At 39.2% G+C, this 18,141-nt stretch overlaps 1 protein-coding gene across 1 annotated transcript; it reads right to left on the bottom strand.

The window, feature by feature from the left end:
* Positions 1-1,160: 1,160 nt before the first annotated feature.
* Positions 1,161-9,849, bottom strand: LOC121385883 (follistatin-related protein 3-like). The gene is made up of 4 exons (XM_041516674.1): positions 9,837-9,849; positions 7,713-7,845; positions 3,803-4,033; positions 1,161-1,518 (listed from the first exon to the last, which is right to left on the bottom strand). Exons 1-4 carry the CDS (start codon positions 9,847-9,849, stop codon positions 1,389-1,391), a joined length of 507 nt encoding a protein of 168 aa, XP_041372608.1. The 3' UTR covers positions 1,161-1,388.
* Positions 9,850-18,141: the final 8,292 nt, after the last annotated feature.

The following is an 18,141-nucleotide window of genomic DNA, read 5'->3' as shown; positions in this document are numbered from 1 at the left end:
GGGGATCGATCTCAAACTGACCGCGCTTTACCACTGGGCTACATCCCGCCCCACGTCTTTGGTAACAAGATGGTTAGTAAAACATCTAAATCAACACAGGATTATATTAATCTACACCATCTACACCATCTACTGAAAGAAAAAATAGTTTAATTGTGAACGGTAATCTACATTGATATAAAGTAAAACAAATGATAAAATATTGTTCTGCAGTTTAATAGTCGAATAAATGCTAACTTTCAGAGAACAGAAAATATGTACACATGTAAACCAGAGGCGCAGGCTGGAGCAAATGGTCCGCTTTCAGAACTAAAACATACAGGTTTACACATATGGAGTTTCTGGTGGTGCAAAAACAAAATAGAAAAAGGGTCCACTTGTTCATATTCGAATCCCCCACCACGTCCAGATGACGCTATGCCCCTGTAAACTAGCCATCCCTGTATCGATGGAACAAAGCTGAGAGTGATCAAAGTTAAAGTTTGTTTTGTTTAACGATACCACTAGAGCACATATATGTATTAATTATCGACTATTAGATGTCAAACATTTGGTAATTTTGACATATTATAGTCTTAAGCTGTATCCTAACCGGACGCGTGCGACGAGACAGATTTATCTGTCGCTCCGTACGCGTGCGGTTAGGATACGGCGATTGAAATGAATTATTTCTAAAATAATCGTTCACATCACTCACGTCCGGTTAGGATACAGGTTTAGGATACAGCTTTAGAGAGGAAACCCGCTAAAAAATTTCATTATTTGCAAGGGGTCTTTCAAATGCACTATTCGGAGGTGATCAAAGGCTTAATATATCACTGTATCGTGATTTCATGTAGACAAAATGGCTGTAATAATCACGGGTTTCTTTCATATTTTCCAAGAATCAATCCTGGAACGAGAAATTACCGATTTTCATGGCCATCAGTACAGATTTAACCACTTAGTGTGTTCAAGAGATCGAGCGCTCGCGCACAATTGGACTGGTACTAATATCTGCTATCATATCACGTCCATGTAATGTTAGGCACAGAAACCGGTCTTGCGGATGACGGCGATCGCTCGCCCTCCTGAACCTGCATTTGGTTTCCATAAACCTACGAGACTGGGGATCGGGGGTGGGGGGTGGGGGGGGGGGGGGGGGGGGGGGGGGGCGCTGCATAACTCAAGCCGCCCCTCTCGCATCTTCGCTCGCCATAGTCTAGAACACCCTGTATAAATTCCTGCACGCGCCTACCATAATGTCTTTTCTTTTTGTTAGGGCAAAATTTTAAACTGGACTAACACAAAGTTTGAAGTGAGATTCTTTCCTATATACATCCTTCAGGCGTTGTCTTTGCGCATTCTTCCATATATACATTGTTTTTAATTGTTTGTGCACATGCTTCTCACTTATTGCCTAACACCAGTTCCATCAAAGTCGATCGTTTCCGGCGGCGGCCGATGATTCCCGAACACTGGTTCACAGGTAAGACGGAGAGTAAGTCGTCCTGACATTTTGCTTTAGCAAACATACAGCTGAAAAAAGAAAGGAATGTTTGTTTAACAACACCTCGGAATATTTTAAACTACGGAATTTTATACTGAGAGAGAGAGAGAGAGAGAGAGAGAGAGAGAGAGAGAGAGAGAGAGAGAGAGAGAGAGAGAGAGAGAGAGAGAGAGAGAGAGAGAGAGAGAGAGAGAGAGAGAGAGAGAGAGAGAGAGAGAGAGAGAGAGAGGAAAGGAAAATCTGTATAACGACACGTCAAAACATTTTAAACTATGGCTATTTGGTGTCTAAAATAAATATCGCTTAGCAAGTAGTTCTACAAGCGTACGGGACTGGGTGCGAGGGGTGGCAACTGCCCACCCAACCCCAAGGTGCGAACAAATTCATAAGTTTAAGGGAGAAATTAACTTGCCTGAAACCTTTTTACCATGTATTTCCTGATTCTGCCCACAATATTAGCTCTAATCCATGTCAAAATGCGTAGTGATTCGTTTGCAACCCTATGTAGTTGTTTGGTAGTAGAAGAAGAAGTTTGTTTTGTTTAACAACACCACTAGAGCACATTGATTTATTAACCATCTGTTATTGGACGTCAAACATTTGGTAATTATAAAATATAGACTTAGGGAGGAAACCCGTTACATTTTTCTATTAATAGCAAGGGATCTTTTATATGCACGCTCTCACAGACAGGATAGCATATACTACGGCCTTTGATGTACCAGTCGTGGTGCACTGGTTGGAACGAGAAATAACCCAATGGGTCCACCGACGGGAATAGTACCGACCGCCCATCAAGCGAGCGATTTACCACTGGGCCACGTCCCGCCCCTGTTTGCTAGTAATGCATATTTGAATAAATGTGGTTATCTTAATTCGGTCATTTTCGTTTAATGCAAAATTCAGTCTCCCCCTCCCCCCGTGCCTCCATTTAGATTTAAACTGAACATTTCCCAAGAAAAAAATAATACATATCTTTGAGTATTATGCCAAATAGTCCGAAGAGACGTAGGAAGTTACATAGCTGGTATTCAAAACTTGTGGCACCATGTTTCAACTGTTTTTCAACCGAAATAGTGCAACAAATGGCCACACAAACCAAAAATGTATAACCTACCGTACTCAATAAATCCCGATCGAAGTATTTGCAACATTATTAACAAAATAAATCTTCCAACAACATAAAAAATCCCTGCCATTTTAAATTTGATAAATAGAGGGAAGCAACTTGCCCTACACATTAAGAAAAGTATTCACTTAAAGTGCGTCCTGCACTATATGTAACATTGAAACTGTCCCTTTACGATTATACTAACTTACTTGTATCCCGAGTACTCTGCCGTTTGAGGGAGAGATGGACATTTGGACGGCTATGATCGCTCTCTCAGCCAGAGGTAACACGCAGAATGGCGGTCTACCACAGGGTTGCTATGATCGCTCTCTCAGCCAGAGGTAACACGCAGAATGGCGGTCTACCACAGGGTTGCTATGATCGCTGTCTCAGCCAGAGGTAACACGCAGAATGGCGGCCTACCACAGGGTTGCTATGATCGCTGTCTCAGCCAGAGGTAACACGCAGAATGGCGGCCTACCACAGGGTTGCTATGATCGCTCTCTCAGCCAGAGGTAACACGCAGAATGGCGGCCTACCACAGGGTTGCTATGATCGCTCTCTCAGCCAGAGGTAACACGCAGAATGGCGGCCTGTCACAGGGTTGCTATGATCGCTCTCTCAGCCAGAGGTAACACGCAGAATGGCGGTCTACCACAGGGTTGCTATGATCGCTGTCTCAGCCAGAGGTAACACGCAGAATGGCGGCCTACCACAGGGTTGCTATGATCGCTCTCTCAGCCAGAGGTAACACGCAGAATGGCGGCCTACCGGCCTACCACAGGGTTGGCAATTATTCTCGCTCAAGACGGGACGGGACGTAGCCCAGTGGTAAAGCGCTCGCTTGATGTGCGGTCGGTTTCAGATCGACCCCCGTCATTCCAGCCAGTGCACCATGACTAGTATATCAAAGGCCGTGGTATGTGCTATCCTGTCCATATAACAGACTCCTTGCTACTAATTGAAAATTATAGCGGGTTTCCTATCTAAGACTATATATCAAAATTACCAAATGTTTTACATCTAATAGCCGATGATTAATAAATCAACGTGCTCTAGTGGTGTCGTTAAAGAAAACAAACTTTATTCCCGCTCTAATACAACAATAATGACGTTAAATATCATTACAATGATAATTTTCTAGCCAAGAGAGCGATCATAACCGTCCAAATGTCCGTCTAGCTCTCGAACGGCTAACTTACTCGTTGAAGTAGATTTGTCTGTTTGATCCACAGATAGGATTGGGCTGGGTGCCGCACGAAATGGTGGAATTGCTGGTACAGAACACTCGCTTGAGAATCTGCCACTCGTCCAGGGGGTCCATAGTCGTCGTGACGGGCGCCGCCGTCGTCAGGTTCGACGTCGTCTCACACGGGCCCAGATACGAGATGGTGAGGTCGGCTACGACGCATTTTTGTTTAACGAAGTAACACCTGAAATAACACCCGTACAACACATGAAATAAACATACGTAAACACACGCAACACCTGAAATAAACACACGTACAACACCTAAAATAAACACATGTACAACGCATGTAGTAAACACACGTACAGCACCTGAAATAAACACACGTACAATGCCTGAAATAAACACACGTACAACCCATGTAGTAAACACACGTACAACACCTGAAATAAACACACGTACAACACCTGAAATAAACACACGTACAATCCAGGTAGTAAACACACGTACAACACCTGAAATAAACACACGTACAACACCTGAAATAAACACACATACAACCCATGTAGTAAACACAGGTACAACACCTGAAATAAACACACGTACAACACCTGAAATAAACACGCATACAACACCTGACATAAACACATGTATAACAGCTGAAATATACACACATACACCTGCACACGTATAATACCTAAATTCGCGACTAGTACATCAAAGACTGTGGTATGTGCTGTCTTGTCTATGGGAAAGTGCATCATAAAGATTCGTCGTTACGTTTTCAGTAGGGGTAACCTATGTAGGATTCCTGTGTTTCTAGCCTAAGTTGTAGAAATAGCAATGTCTTGGTCCACAAATAGTCATAGTTGAATTAATTCTTGATCAGCCCTAAAATTACTATGAACAACAAACCAACTATAACAGTGTCCTCCAAAACCAATAATAGAAGTTTTAAACAAGATAAGATAAGATAAACCGTATTGCATTTAAACATTCCACATGGGAACAGAGTGCACAAAATAACATAAATGTATGTCACTACTACAATCTATTCATTATATTGGAAAACCAACTTGCAAACAACACCTATGTTGACTGGGTCCTGATTTTTCATAATAAAAATAAACTGCTCTTTGGGTGTCATATTTAAAAATGAATGGTTGTAGTTGGAGATAAAATGAAATAACTTTGACCGTTGATACTTACATTTCTTACATTGTACAATGTGATGAAATTCATCTTCAATGACATTGCATTCATCACAGAGACGCTAGTCAAGAGGAGTATATGGTGTTGTATGCCTGCCAGTTTCAATTTTCAAGTTATGGCCACTTAGACGGAGTTTAGAGAAATGTTTTCTATGATCTGGGTTTAAGCAGTGAATTAGATATGGTTCTAAGTATATTTCCTGTTTGAAAGTTTGATATGTTCTCATTTTATTGCCAGTGCCATTTGTCTTTTTTATAATATTTAGACTTTCTTGGAAATGTTTTTGATAAAAATTCTTTAATAACTTTATTAGATAGTTTGGGCTGTTAATAATACTTCTATTTAGACCTAAGAGGTCGATAAATTAATGTAATTTGTGAAGCCAACCAATATTCTTTCTTTCTAAAGCCATGCTTTCTTACAATGTGTAATTAAACTGCAAGCTAATAAAGACGAAAACATTAACACTGCCTAAGACCCAGGGTCGTGGATGTAGCCTGAAGATGTTATTTTTAAAGTGTTATCACCACAAGTGTTACAAGGTCACTGTAACACTGACAGTTGGGTGATAATAATCGTGTACACACTGAACTCAGCTATTATTAGATGTTTGCTTTACATTAAAGCTCGGGCATACTAGTATATATTTATTTATTTATTATATACATAGCTGTGAAATATACAAATCTACAGAAACAATAAAAGTGATATTCGGTGAAAAGTCACATTTCCACTGTATTCATATTTTAGTTATGGTTATAGTTATGTGAACAAATTCATGATTCGGTTATCTCCCTTGTTAATTGTTACGTTTTAATTATTGAGGTCAGTGTCGCTTTAATACCGTTTTTAAGTGTGGTGATTACCAGAAAGAAAGAAATCTTTTATTTAACGACGCACTCAACACATTTTATTTCCGGTTATATAGTGTGAGACATATGGTTAAGGCACGCAGATATTGAGAGAGGAAACCCGCTGTCGCCACTTCATGGGCTACTCTTTTCGATTAGCAGCAAGGGATCTTTTATATGCACCATCCCACAGACAGGGTAGCACATAACACGGCCTTTGATGTACCAGTCGGGGTGCACTAGCTGGAGCGAGAAATAACGCAATGGGCCCATTGACGGGGATCGATCCCACACCGACCGCGCATCGAGCGAGCGTTTTACCACTGGGCTACGCCAGTGCATCTGAACGACGTTAGATATTTGAAAAAGTACCGGGACCTATAAAAACTGTATATGAAGTGCAATTACGATAAAATATCTAAAACTGATTGAGTACGAAGCTAAATAATGATGACACAATGTCCTGTCGTTCAGTGTAAATTAAAGTTTAACCGAGTTCGATTCATGTTTTGTTTTTGGGAGGATCGCTTTGTCAGGTATGTTTGCGCAGCAGTATTATTAAATAAAGAACACATATATCATGGCGCTACAATAAGCGAAGCAGACGCACACAGCGTTTCACTGGTTTGTGACACAGTATTAAAAAGTGACATACTTACTGGTTTCTATACGTCCTGCCATCAGAGACACACAGAGTTTCACTGGTTTGTGACACAGTATTAAAAAGTGACATACTCACTGGTTTCTATACATCCTGCATATCAGAGGCACACAGTGTTTCACTGGTTTGTGAGACAGTATTAAAAGGCGACATACTCACTGGTTTATATACGTCCTGCCGTCAGAGGCACACTGTGTTTCACTGGTTTGTGAGACAGTATTAAAAAGCGACATACTCACTGGTTTCTATACGTCCTGCCGTCAGAGGCACACAGTGTTTCACTGGTTTGTGAGGCAGTATTAAAACGCGACATACTCACTGGTTTCTATACGTCCTGCCGTCAGAGGCACACTGTGTTTCACTGGTTTGTGAGACAGTATTAAAAAGCGACATACTCACTGGTTTCTATACGTCCTGCCGTCAGAGGCACACAGTGTTTCACTGGTTTGTGAGGCAGTATTAAAACGCAACATACTCACTGGTTTCTATACGTCCTGCCGTCAGAGGCACACTGTGTTTCACTGGTTTGTGAGACAGTATTAAAAAGCGACATACTCACTGGTTTCTATACGTCCTGCCGTCAGAGGCACACAGTGTTTCACTGGTTTGTGAGACAGTATTAAAAGGCGACATACTCACTGGTTTCTATACGTCCTGCCGTCAGAGGCGCACAGTGTTTCACTGGTTTGTGAGACAGTATTAAAAGGCGACATACTCACTGGTTTCTATACGTCCTGCCGTCAGAGGCGCACAGTGTTTCACTGGTTTGTGAGACAGTATTAAAAGGTGACATACTCACTGGTTTCTATACGTCCTGCCGTCAGAGGCGCACAGTGTTTCACTGATTTGTGAGACAGTATTAAAAGGCGACATACTCACTGGTTTCTATACGTCCTGCCGTCTGAGGCTCACTGTGTTTCACTGGTTTGTGAGACAGTATTAAAAAGCGACATACTCACTGGTTTCTATACGTCCTGCCGTCTGAGGCACACAGTGTTTCACTGGTTTGTGAGACAGTATTAAAAGGCGACATACTCACTGGTTTCTATACGTCCTGCCGTCAGAGGCACACAGTGTTTCACTGGTTTGTGAGACAGTATTAAAAGGCGACATACTCACTGGTTTCTATACGTCCTGCCGTCAGAGGCGCACTGTGTTTCACTGGTTTGTGAGACAGTATTAAAACGCGACATACTCACTGGTTTCTATACGTCCTGCCGTCAGAGGCACATAGAGTCTCGTTACCCTGTTCCTGGTACCCAGTCTCGCAGTCAACCTCCAGGGCTGACTGACACAGTTCAACAATCGTCTGCCCGTGACACCATACAATGCCTAGAAGGAAGGAAGGAAATGTTTTATTTAACGACGCACTCACAATGTCATTTTATTTACGGTTATATAGCGTCAGACATATGGTTAAGGACCACACAGATATTGAGAGAGGAAACCCGCTGTCGCCACTTCATGAGCTACTCTTTTCGATTAGCAGCAAGAAATCTTTTATATGCACGATCCCACAGGCAGGATAGCACACACCACGGCCTTTGATATACCAGTCGTGGTGCACTGGCTGGAGCGAGAAATAGGACAATATCTAGAAGGAAGGAAATGTTTTATTTAACGACACACCCAACACATTTTATTTACGGTTATATGGCGTCAGACATATGGTTAAGGACCACACAGATATTGAGAGAGGAAACCCGCTGTCGCCACTTCATGGGCTACTCTTTTCGATCAGCAGCAAGGGATCTTTTATATGCACCATCCCACAGACAGGATAGTACATACGGTCTTTGATATATCAGTCGTGATGCACTGGCTGGAACGGAAGGAATAGAAGGAAGGAAGGAAGGAAATATTTTATTTAACGACGCACTCAGCACATTTTGTTTACGGTTATATGGTGTCACATATGGTTAGGGACCACACATATATTGAGAGAGGAAACCCGCTGTCGCCACTTCATGGGCTACTCTTTACGATTAGCAGCAAGGGATGTTTTATATAGCTCAATGGGCCCACCAACAGAGATCGATCCTAAACCGACTACGCATCAAGCGAGCGCTTTACCACTGGGCTACGTCCCGCTCCTAGAAGTGCAAAAAAACGCACTTGTTAAGCCCCGTTCACACGACCAAACTTTACACTCATTAGTAAATATACATATACAGGGCTGGCCATATCCTTAAATTTTCAATTGCCCGCCGCGCAAGTAACTCTCAAATTCAACTTGCCTACAAAAGAAATTAACTCGTCCCAAAATGTAAGCAGTTTAAATCAAAATTTAAACTATATTTGTCAAAAAATTTCACATCATACAATATACTTGTAAGCCCTGTATTACTAAATATGTTTATTTACCTTATTTTAGAATCATCATCGAAAATATGCTACTTTGTTTTTGTACCAAAGACATCTTTTGTTTTTAAATATTAAAAAACAAATTCATGATGAATTTTACTTGTAGAATACAGGACATTGCATTTCAGGTTTTCCTTAGAAACTCCGGCGTTTGTAGTGCAGGGTGCACATTAACAAATTTAAAATGGCGGAACAATTTTTTATGTTGTTGTTGGAAGATTTATTTTGTTAATAATGATGAAAGTACTTCAATCGGGATTTAGTGAGAACGGCAAGTTATAGATTTTTTGTTTGTGTGTTCATTTGTTGCACTATTTCGGTTCAAAAACGGTTGAAACATGGCGCCACAAGTGTTTGAATACCAGCTATATATGTATGTAGGGTATGTAACAATATTCGGACGTAGAAAGAACCACACTTTCTACGTCCCTTCGGACTACAGCGTTTAACGCTCTCGGTGCAAGTCCCAATCTAATTAAAATTAGCTCCACTATTACACGTGGATCTAACAGCAGCCAGTTGGAGCTCATGTCCACCAATCAAAACCTTACTTGCAGAATCATGCTAGTGATTTGAAAATAATTTGAAAACATTCCGAATTATCCTGAGGGTATACGATATGTTTCATGTGAATTATGAATGCCTTATTTAGACCAGTAGAACTAATTTTAATCAGATTGCTAACAACATTGCGTAGTCTCCAATGTCCAGGTAACATTTCGTCTGTAAATAATAATTTAAATATTGACCAATCACACTTCGTCTTTTATAACGTTATTTGGGAGCATACATGATTCTGCAAGTAAGGTTTTGATTGGTGGACATGAGCTCCAATTGGCTGCTGTTAGATCCACATGAAATAGTGGAGCTAATTTTAATTAGATTGTGCAAGTCCGAGACAGTCTCAGTCGGAGACTGCTTAGATCCCGTAACAAATTTTCCTGCACGCGCCTACTCACTGTTCTTTAACATTTAGTCAATTAAATGTTAATTACATGTAAATTTATACATCAATTTAATTTGGAAACAAATGCGAAAATTTGCAGATGGACAACCTAATTTCGTAATACGAAACACTGTTACGTTAGTGAAAAAACAGACCGTGCTGTGGGAATTCCCTGACCTATTTTTACGTCACACGTGTGTTGCGCGAGCTCACATATATAAAGCAAAAACTAACTATACAAAGAGTCTACTTATTCATTTTAGAAACGTATTGGATCGTAATGTTCCAAGCAGCTTTTTGTCGATCATTCAACGTTTTTAGCAATTTACTTCACAGACACCGACATTAAATGCCATGATTTACGAATAAAGACCTAATTTTTTTAATGCCTTCAAAAAGCAGGGGCGCTTATTCAAAGACGTGGGCCTATTTCCGGTCAAATACAGCCCCAAGTTCAGCCAGCAAACGTTTTGCTAACGTTCGCGAACTGATTGGTTCCTAACGTGGCCATTTGGTTCATTGTGAAGCTCATAAATCAGTCTAGCTGACGTTTTCCCGCTAGGTCTGGCTGAACGCAGCTCAATACTCGATATAATAAATAATTATGGGAAACTAAAGTTGGGGTTTCGTGATTTTACCGAAACGCTATCGACAGGGTACAAAAATCTGAGTGAGATATCATTTGTTTTACTTGCAACCAATCAAAGTCTGTGAACGGCCTCACGGTCTTGGCCAAGCTATGAAATGGTGGACGACGCTTGCTGCAGACTATGGAATTACAAAAATGGCAAGTTGTGACGGAACATGCTCTTAAATTTGTTTTCGCCTGTGGCGATATTAATTGTTTTAGAGGGCCGTGTGCAGTTCTAATATGCACTTAAGCCCAGGTGGGCACTTTGTTACGTAATACCTCTGCGCGACGGTGGTCGTGCTGTTTTCAATACACACCCAGATCAGGTGCGGAGGCCATGTGGCCAGTAGTTACGTAATACCTCCGCGAGTGCGGTTTTTACAACCTTGATTTTGGCGACTAGGCGACAGTGAGTCTGGCCATCTAAGAGAAAATTCCCGTCTTGGTCGCTGTGCAAATATCACTTGTAGGTATTCGGTGCCGCGATGTATCCCCAGGCGATATTCGCTTTTGTAATAAATAGCTAGGATTTAGATTTATCGGGGAGAAACATATTGGAAGGCTTCCAGGGAACGCGTCCGTTTGGACTTGGTAAATATTATTTCTGCTCTGTTGTATAACCTTGATGTGATTGATGTGACTTTAAATATTTTAATACTGTATAATACCAATATTATTTAGACGGTGCTGCCGGTAATCTGACGCAGTAAACTGTAGGCTCACTGTTCTAATATATATAAAGCTTAACCAGTCATCCTAGAGGACCTAGGTAAACTGTAGTTTATTGTCTTGTGATAGGTACCAGTATTAATTCTGTATTACAAGGTTACTGAATGAGTAGTTAAGGGTTAATTAAAAATTAACCAGTTAGGAATAGAGTTGTAATTCCTTTATTAATTAAGTTCCCCTGGATGCGTTTCTCAATTATCACACGTGTGTGTGTTGTGCCACGGTGAAGTGATTAGAATATTGTGTAAACTAGACACCTAGATTAAGTAATTAAGTGATCAGTTCTGGGTTGTTATTATTTGTTGTTAATTAACTACTGCGGCAGTACATTTGTCAGCGTAGTATTAATACAGATTCCAAAGTGTATTGTGTTTTTGTTGTGTTTTCTAGTGAACTAAACGTGCTATATTACATATACTTTATATAAGATCTTATCTCTGATATACCTAGAGACGAGCCACTCGGGTTTTGAACTGCCCGATACAGAGAGATCTAATAGATATACAGTTAGGAGAGATATTTGGATAATCGTGTTTTATTCAGTTACGGGTATTATAGGATCCCCGTGACACAAGTGTAGGCTACAAAAGGGATAAAAATACAGTTTGTGTTCAGAAATTGTAATATTTACTCGTCCTAGCAATTTTTTACTCGGCTGGGGCGAGCGGACGAGTACTTTTGGCCAGTCCTGCATATATGCATATTTTACCCACGTCTCGTCCCAGCCAGTGCACCACGACTGGTATACCAAAGGCCGTTGTATGATCCTGTCTGTGGGATGGTGCATATAAAAAATCCCTTGGTACTGATGGGAACATGTAGCGGGTTTCCTCTCTAAGGCTATGTTAGGTCAAAATTACCAAATGTTTGACATCCAATAGCCGATGATCAATTAATCAATGTGCTCTAGTGGTGTCGTTAAACAAAACAAACAAACTTTTATTTTACTCACGTGTGTAAAACTATATTAGCTAAGCGTTTACGTGACTACTGTATAAAAGAAAGATGGCCCGAGTATATCTCATTTGAACCATTATAGAAATATTTGGAAACGGTTGCTCAGGTAAGCAAATTTTGCTGTGCGTACACATGACCAAAAATAGTCTGAAATACTCAGGCAATACTTTTACTTATATGCAAATGTTAATTTGCATGTCATCTCCACTAGGTGCAAATGATTCAAAATTACACCTATTTACTCATGTATGCAAATGCGTTCATATAACTAAATTTACACAGGTATGCAAATTTGCATATATGTAAACAAATATTCTTGTGTATGCAAATGTATGCATGTGAGCGGGGTTTAAGAGAGTTAAATAATAAGAGGCCTATCGTACTTGGGAGCACTGCTAATATACAGTTTGTTTTGTTTATCAATCCCACCAGAACACATTGATTTATTAACCATCGGCTTTTGGATGTTTAACTTTTGACATAGACGCCTAGAAAGGAAACCCGCTACACTTTTCTATTTATAGCAAGGGATCTTTTATATGTACCATCCCACAAGGAGGATAACACATACCACGGCCTTTGATATACGCCGCGCTAATATAATCTTCAGTTTTTATTCAATAGTAGATGGCAGTTCATTAATTTGTAAATACCACCTTAGAATATCCATGTGTCAAGTTTAACATTGTATGTGATATATTTTGATACCACACATACAACTACAATAATAATAGCAAACAAACAAGCGAACATTTCAGTTCATTTCAACTTATTTTCGTGCTTATATCCAATTACGGTTCAAGCACGCTGTCCTGGGCACACACCTCAGCTATCTAAACTGTCTGTCCAGGACAGAGGGTTAGTGGTTAGTGAGAGAGAAGAGGGTGTAGTGGCCTTACACCTACCTACCAAGTCGTTAAACTAGCTCTGAGTGGGAGCCGGTACCGGGCTGCGAACCCTGTACCTACCAGCCTTACGTCCGATGGCCTTACAACTACACCATCGAGGCCGGTTGTCCAGAGGGTTGCAGTCGAGAGGCATAAAAGGGAACTTTCGAAACTTTGGGGACAAAAATAACACTCAAAGGAATTAAAAAAGTTGCGTGTTTTTTTTTATTCTAGACAAATAATTATGGGCAGTGTGAAAAGAAAATGGTAGAACGATCTGCCAGTGTTGGTAGTACGTACGATAGATGATTCTGGTTTCCTCCTTAAAACTATATGTCAGAATTACCAAATGTTTGACATCCAATAACCTATGATTAATTTATCAATGTGCTCTAGTGGCGTCTTTAAACAAAACAAACAAACTTTAACTTCATTCAAAACTCTACAAGATAGACTTTTCAATTTTCAATGGTAAACATCTATTTATATAATTTAATAAAATTTACAAATTAAATTTTCTTAAATATCTCTCTATCCAGTCATAACTCTAGAAGAAGATAGACTTTTAAAATGTTCAGTGTTAAATTTCTGTTTAAAGTATAATAATTTAATAAAAATTTGGAAATATCTCACTATTAATTTATGGAGACTGTCCCAGAGAATGACAACTCTACGATCAAAACTCTAGGAGAAGAAATTTCAATTTAAACTTAAAAACAATTTAATAACAAATATAAATTTCCTAAATCTCTCTTTATTAATTTTTGAAGATTGCCCTTGAAAACAATTATATGAGTTTCAAAATTATTCAGTCAAAACTCTAGAAGATTGATTTAAAAAATATTGATTACCTATTTTTTTTATAGTTAATAAAAATTATGAAATTCCAAATTTCCAAAATCTTTATTGTTTGTGAATATTGCCCCTGAGAATCAATGTACTGAATTATAGAACTGTCCATCAAAAATTTAATACAAAATGTTTACCGTAGGACTATTACACCTTTTTAAATTTAATAAAAATACACAAGTTCTACTACTACTACTACTACTACTACTACTACTACTACTACTACTACTACTACTACTACTACTACTACTACTACTACTACTACTACTACTACTACTACTACTACTACTACTACCACTACCACTACCACTACCACTACTACTACTACTACTACTACTAGTAGTAGTAAAGAAAAAGAAAGAAATGTTTTATTTAACGACGCACTCAACACATTTTATTTACGGTTATATGGCGTCAGACATATGGTTAAGGACCACACAGATTTTTGAGAGGAAACCCGCTGTCGCCACATAGGCTACAGCACAAACCATGGCCTTTGTTGAACCAGTTATGGATCACTGGTCGGTGCAAGTGGTTTACACCTACCCACTGAGCCTTGCGGAACACTCACTTAGGGTTTGGAGTCGGTATCTGGATTAAAAATCCCACGCCTCGACTGGGATCTGAACCCAGTACCTACCAGCCTGTAGACCGATGGCTAACCACGACGCCACCGAGGCCGGTACTAGTAGTAGTACTACTACTGCTACTACTACTACTACTACTACTACTACTACTAATAACACGGGCGTAGGAAGATGCCAAAAGGTTGGGAGGGGGGGGGGGGCGCACACACACACACACACATACACACATACATATATATATATATATATATATATATATATATATATATATATATATATATATATATATTAAAACCATCGCTGCTGCTAGTGTGTGCGTGTGTGTGTGTGTGTCGGGGGGGGGGGGGGGGGGGGCATATACCGACTTGCTCACCGCTTCCTACGCCTGTGAATAATAATAATAATAATAATCATTATCATCATTTATATCATCTTTTTTCTTCTTTTTTTAAATTTACTGATAAATTAATGAATTAATAATTTTGTTTTATAGTTTCAATTATTATTATATATTATTATAATTATTAAGTTTTTATTTGTTGTTTTAGTTGTTATATTTACTTATTTATTTATTTATTTATTTATTTATTTATTTATAATATTTATCTGTTATTTATTATTATTTTTTAAAAATTATTTATACAGATTTGACTGCCGGACATACGGATAAACGCTGAGTTGCAAGTTTCACCGAGCGAGCTGAAAATACAACTTACATGATAACACGAAAACAATCCACAACGATAACGCCATAATTACGATACGTATTCTTCTGTTCGTAAGTTCCACCCTGAGATTAACGAGACCAGCACTCCCTAGGAACAATTACAACTGACAAGAATAGCGGACGCCGTGCGAAATCATCGTCGTTAAAAATAAAACTTAAATCAACACGGTATTTGCGGACATAATTCCGTTTCGATGTGATTTGTCAATTTGGCCCTTGCGACGAGAGCGACTAATTGATAGGCAAACATGTCCTGTCATTTTTACAAGTTTACCTCAGTGACGGACCAAGCCTATCTGAACAATACCGGACCTTGGAAGTTGTTTGTGTACGTCACTCTGGTGCCACGCGGCGGACAAAGAACGATAACCGAGGGTTGTTTATAATTAGAATAGGCGGTGTTAGGTCAATCTAGTTCAAGAACCCATCCGTTAAAGAAATAGCCTATCGGCGTGTGTCACCATCCATTGCGAAGTTGTCGTGCGATTTGTTTTAAAGGGACTATCGTCAGTTGGCCACAGATCACAGTTATCTTCCCTTAGTTGACCAGAGATATATTCAGAAGCGTACGAGACACGGGGGAGGCAACTGCCCCCTAGTGCTGGAGCGAAACCTCAAGTTCGGGCAAAAATTACAGAGATATTCGGGGGAAAAAAATGTATTAACCTAAGACCTTTTTACCATGTATTTCCATCATTCTACCTTCAAAATTAGTTGTGATCCATGTAAAAATGTGTAGTGATTCGTTTACAACTCTATAGAGCAGTTTGGTAGTAATGCTAATATGAATAAATGTTGTTATGCGGATTCGGGCATTTTCCTTTAATAGACCTCTTTCACATTCCCATTGCGCATGTGCGCGAAGAGTAACGTCCCTTACCGAATTGGACGGTATCGAGGCTATATACAAATTGGGGGGGGGGGGCATGATTGACAGTTGTCATGAGCGTCGTGAGTAGCTTCGTAGGAGCTGTGAATCTCTAACGACTAACATATATTTCGTATAAGCTGGTAAAATGGCTGCGAAAAACGGTCTACTAAAGTTTACATCGGAATGGTTTCAGACCAAAAGCAGTGAAACATTAACTTAGACGACGTCTCTGGAGCCGCCTGTCAAGGTTTTTTTTTAACAACGCAAAATTAAAAGATTCATACAATAAAATTAACTTTAGTGGGATGTGTTTGCAACTTTTAACAGTTAGAATTATAGTTAAATATTTACCCGGATTTCCAGTAATGTTTAATTCTCCACATGTATCTGTATTTAAAATGTAATAAAATATTCCTCCCCTTCCACCTAAAAAAACAACAAAACCCCTAACTTACATAGACCTTTATAACAGCTCTATTTTCCCATTATCGTTTCATTAAAAAAGACAGTCGTACAACTACTAATCAATGTTACATGTCTATCCACAAATTATTTATTTATGTATTTGTTTATTTACTTATTTATTAATTTATCTTATTTATTATTTTATTTTATTTTATTTTCACTGTCATTTATATCAGATAAAACCGTGTCCGGTGTATCGGCGCGTCCGGTGATTCGGCGCACTTGCCAAACGCGAAGTAGGTCAGCCTTGTTGATATTAAGAATGTTAAAACGAGTCTTAAAACACCTTTCCCGCATTTTAAAAATTATAATAATCGGTATTATTATTTTTTTTGTTATTTTTATTTAAAAAGGAAAACAAAGACAAATGCAAACAAAACAAGTTTTACACCTTAATTGACAGTCATTCCAGTTCATAATTGCCACATTGTTACGAAAAAAAAAAATAATAATAATAAAAGCGAAATAAGATCCACGTGTGTGCGCAATCTACACAAGGAAACAAATCCATGTAGGCATCTTAGCCATGCATGACACTGAACATGTATGCATCTGTAGTACTGTGCCACTCAAGAAAACGATCCCGAAACTGATCATGTGTGATCGTTTATTTTCATAGTAATATTTTTAACAAGACAAAACAAAAAAGTACTAAAATAATCCTGGGACAATAGTGTAGCGTTTATGGTCTACAAAGTGAGGTCATGCGCTATTTATAAATAGCGGGGTCACCGATCCACATCTACTGCGTCGAATCACCGGACATGCAAATCGTTTTGGATACAAGGGGGTGTCCACATTTATGGACAATTTAAAAAAAAAATATATATGTATATATATATATATATAACATATTTTATCTCAAGCCCCCTTGCTACTTTAGAGGAGAGGTGCCAGCAACACAGAAGGATTTTCTATTCGTATCTCTCTCTCTCTCTCTCTCTCTTTCTCTCTCTCTCTCTCTCTCTCTCTCTCTCTCTCTCTCTCTCTCTCTCTCTCTCTCTCTCTCTCTCTCTCTCTCTCTCTCTCTCTCTCTCTATATATATATATATATATATATAGTGTGTGTGTGTGTGTGTGTGTGTGTGTGTTTGTGTGTGTGTGTGTGTGTCTAGTCTAATCTGTTAAAAATAAAACTTAATGTTTCTTGGGTTAAATAATCTTGCTTCGAATTTACATAGCTGTTTATGCAATACAGTTACATTTCTGACCATTCTCAGGTCGGCAGCAACCAAAAAGTCGGAGGGGGTACTGTAGCCCCACTTTTATAAACGCGGTTTAAAATATGGCTTTCCCACACACACCACCAACTAGACTGTGTCCCTCCACTACAGATTGTGCCCCCTTCCCTCCCCCAATTCCAGATATCGTTCCTACGGGCCTGATTCTAATGTTTTGTGCGCGGGACATCTGAATGTATGGAAGATTATATACATTTGTTTTACCATTATAGTACGATTTTCTATGGCGGCCTTTGCCTTACATACTGACTTCTGTGAATAAGAAGGCTGTTTGCAATGTTTTGACCATGTCTGGAACCTATATTTCATTATCTGTTACTGCCCTGATATATACTCTTCAAAAAAAGTAGGGGAACCTGAAATATTAATGTTAA

Source organism: Gigantopelta aegis, chromosome 12 (assembly GCF_016097555.1).
Source record: "Gigantopelta aegis isolate Gae_Host chromosome 12, Gae_host_genome, whole genome shotgun sequence".
Taxonomy (NCBI): Eukaryota; Metazoa; Mollusca; class Gastropoda; order Neomphalida; family Peltospiridae; genus Gigantopelta; species Gigantopelta aegis.
This window is presented reverse-complemented; position numbering and strand designations above follow the sequence as displayed.

Excerpts from the sequence above, each read along its gene's own strand:
- LOC121385883 (XM_041516674.1), bottom strand. Across the intron at positions 4,034-7,712 it reads GGCAGGACGTATAGAAACCA|GTGTTACTTCGTTAAACAAA; the intron begins GTGAGTATGTCG and ends GTGTTATTTCAG. Across the intron at positions 1,519-3,802 it reads AGACAAATCTACTTCAACGA|CTGTATGTTTGCTAAAGCAA; the intron begins GTAAGTTAGCCG and ends TTCTTTTTTCAG.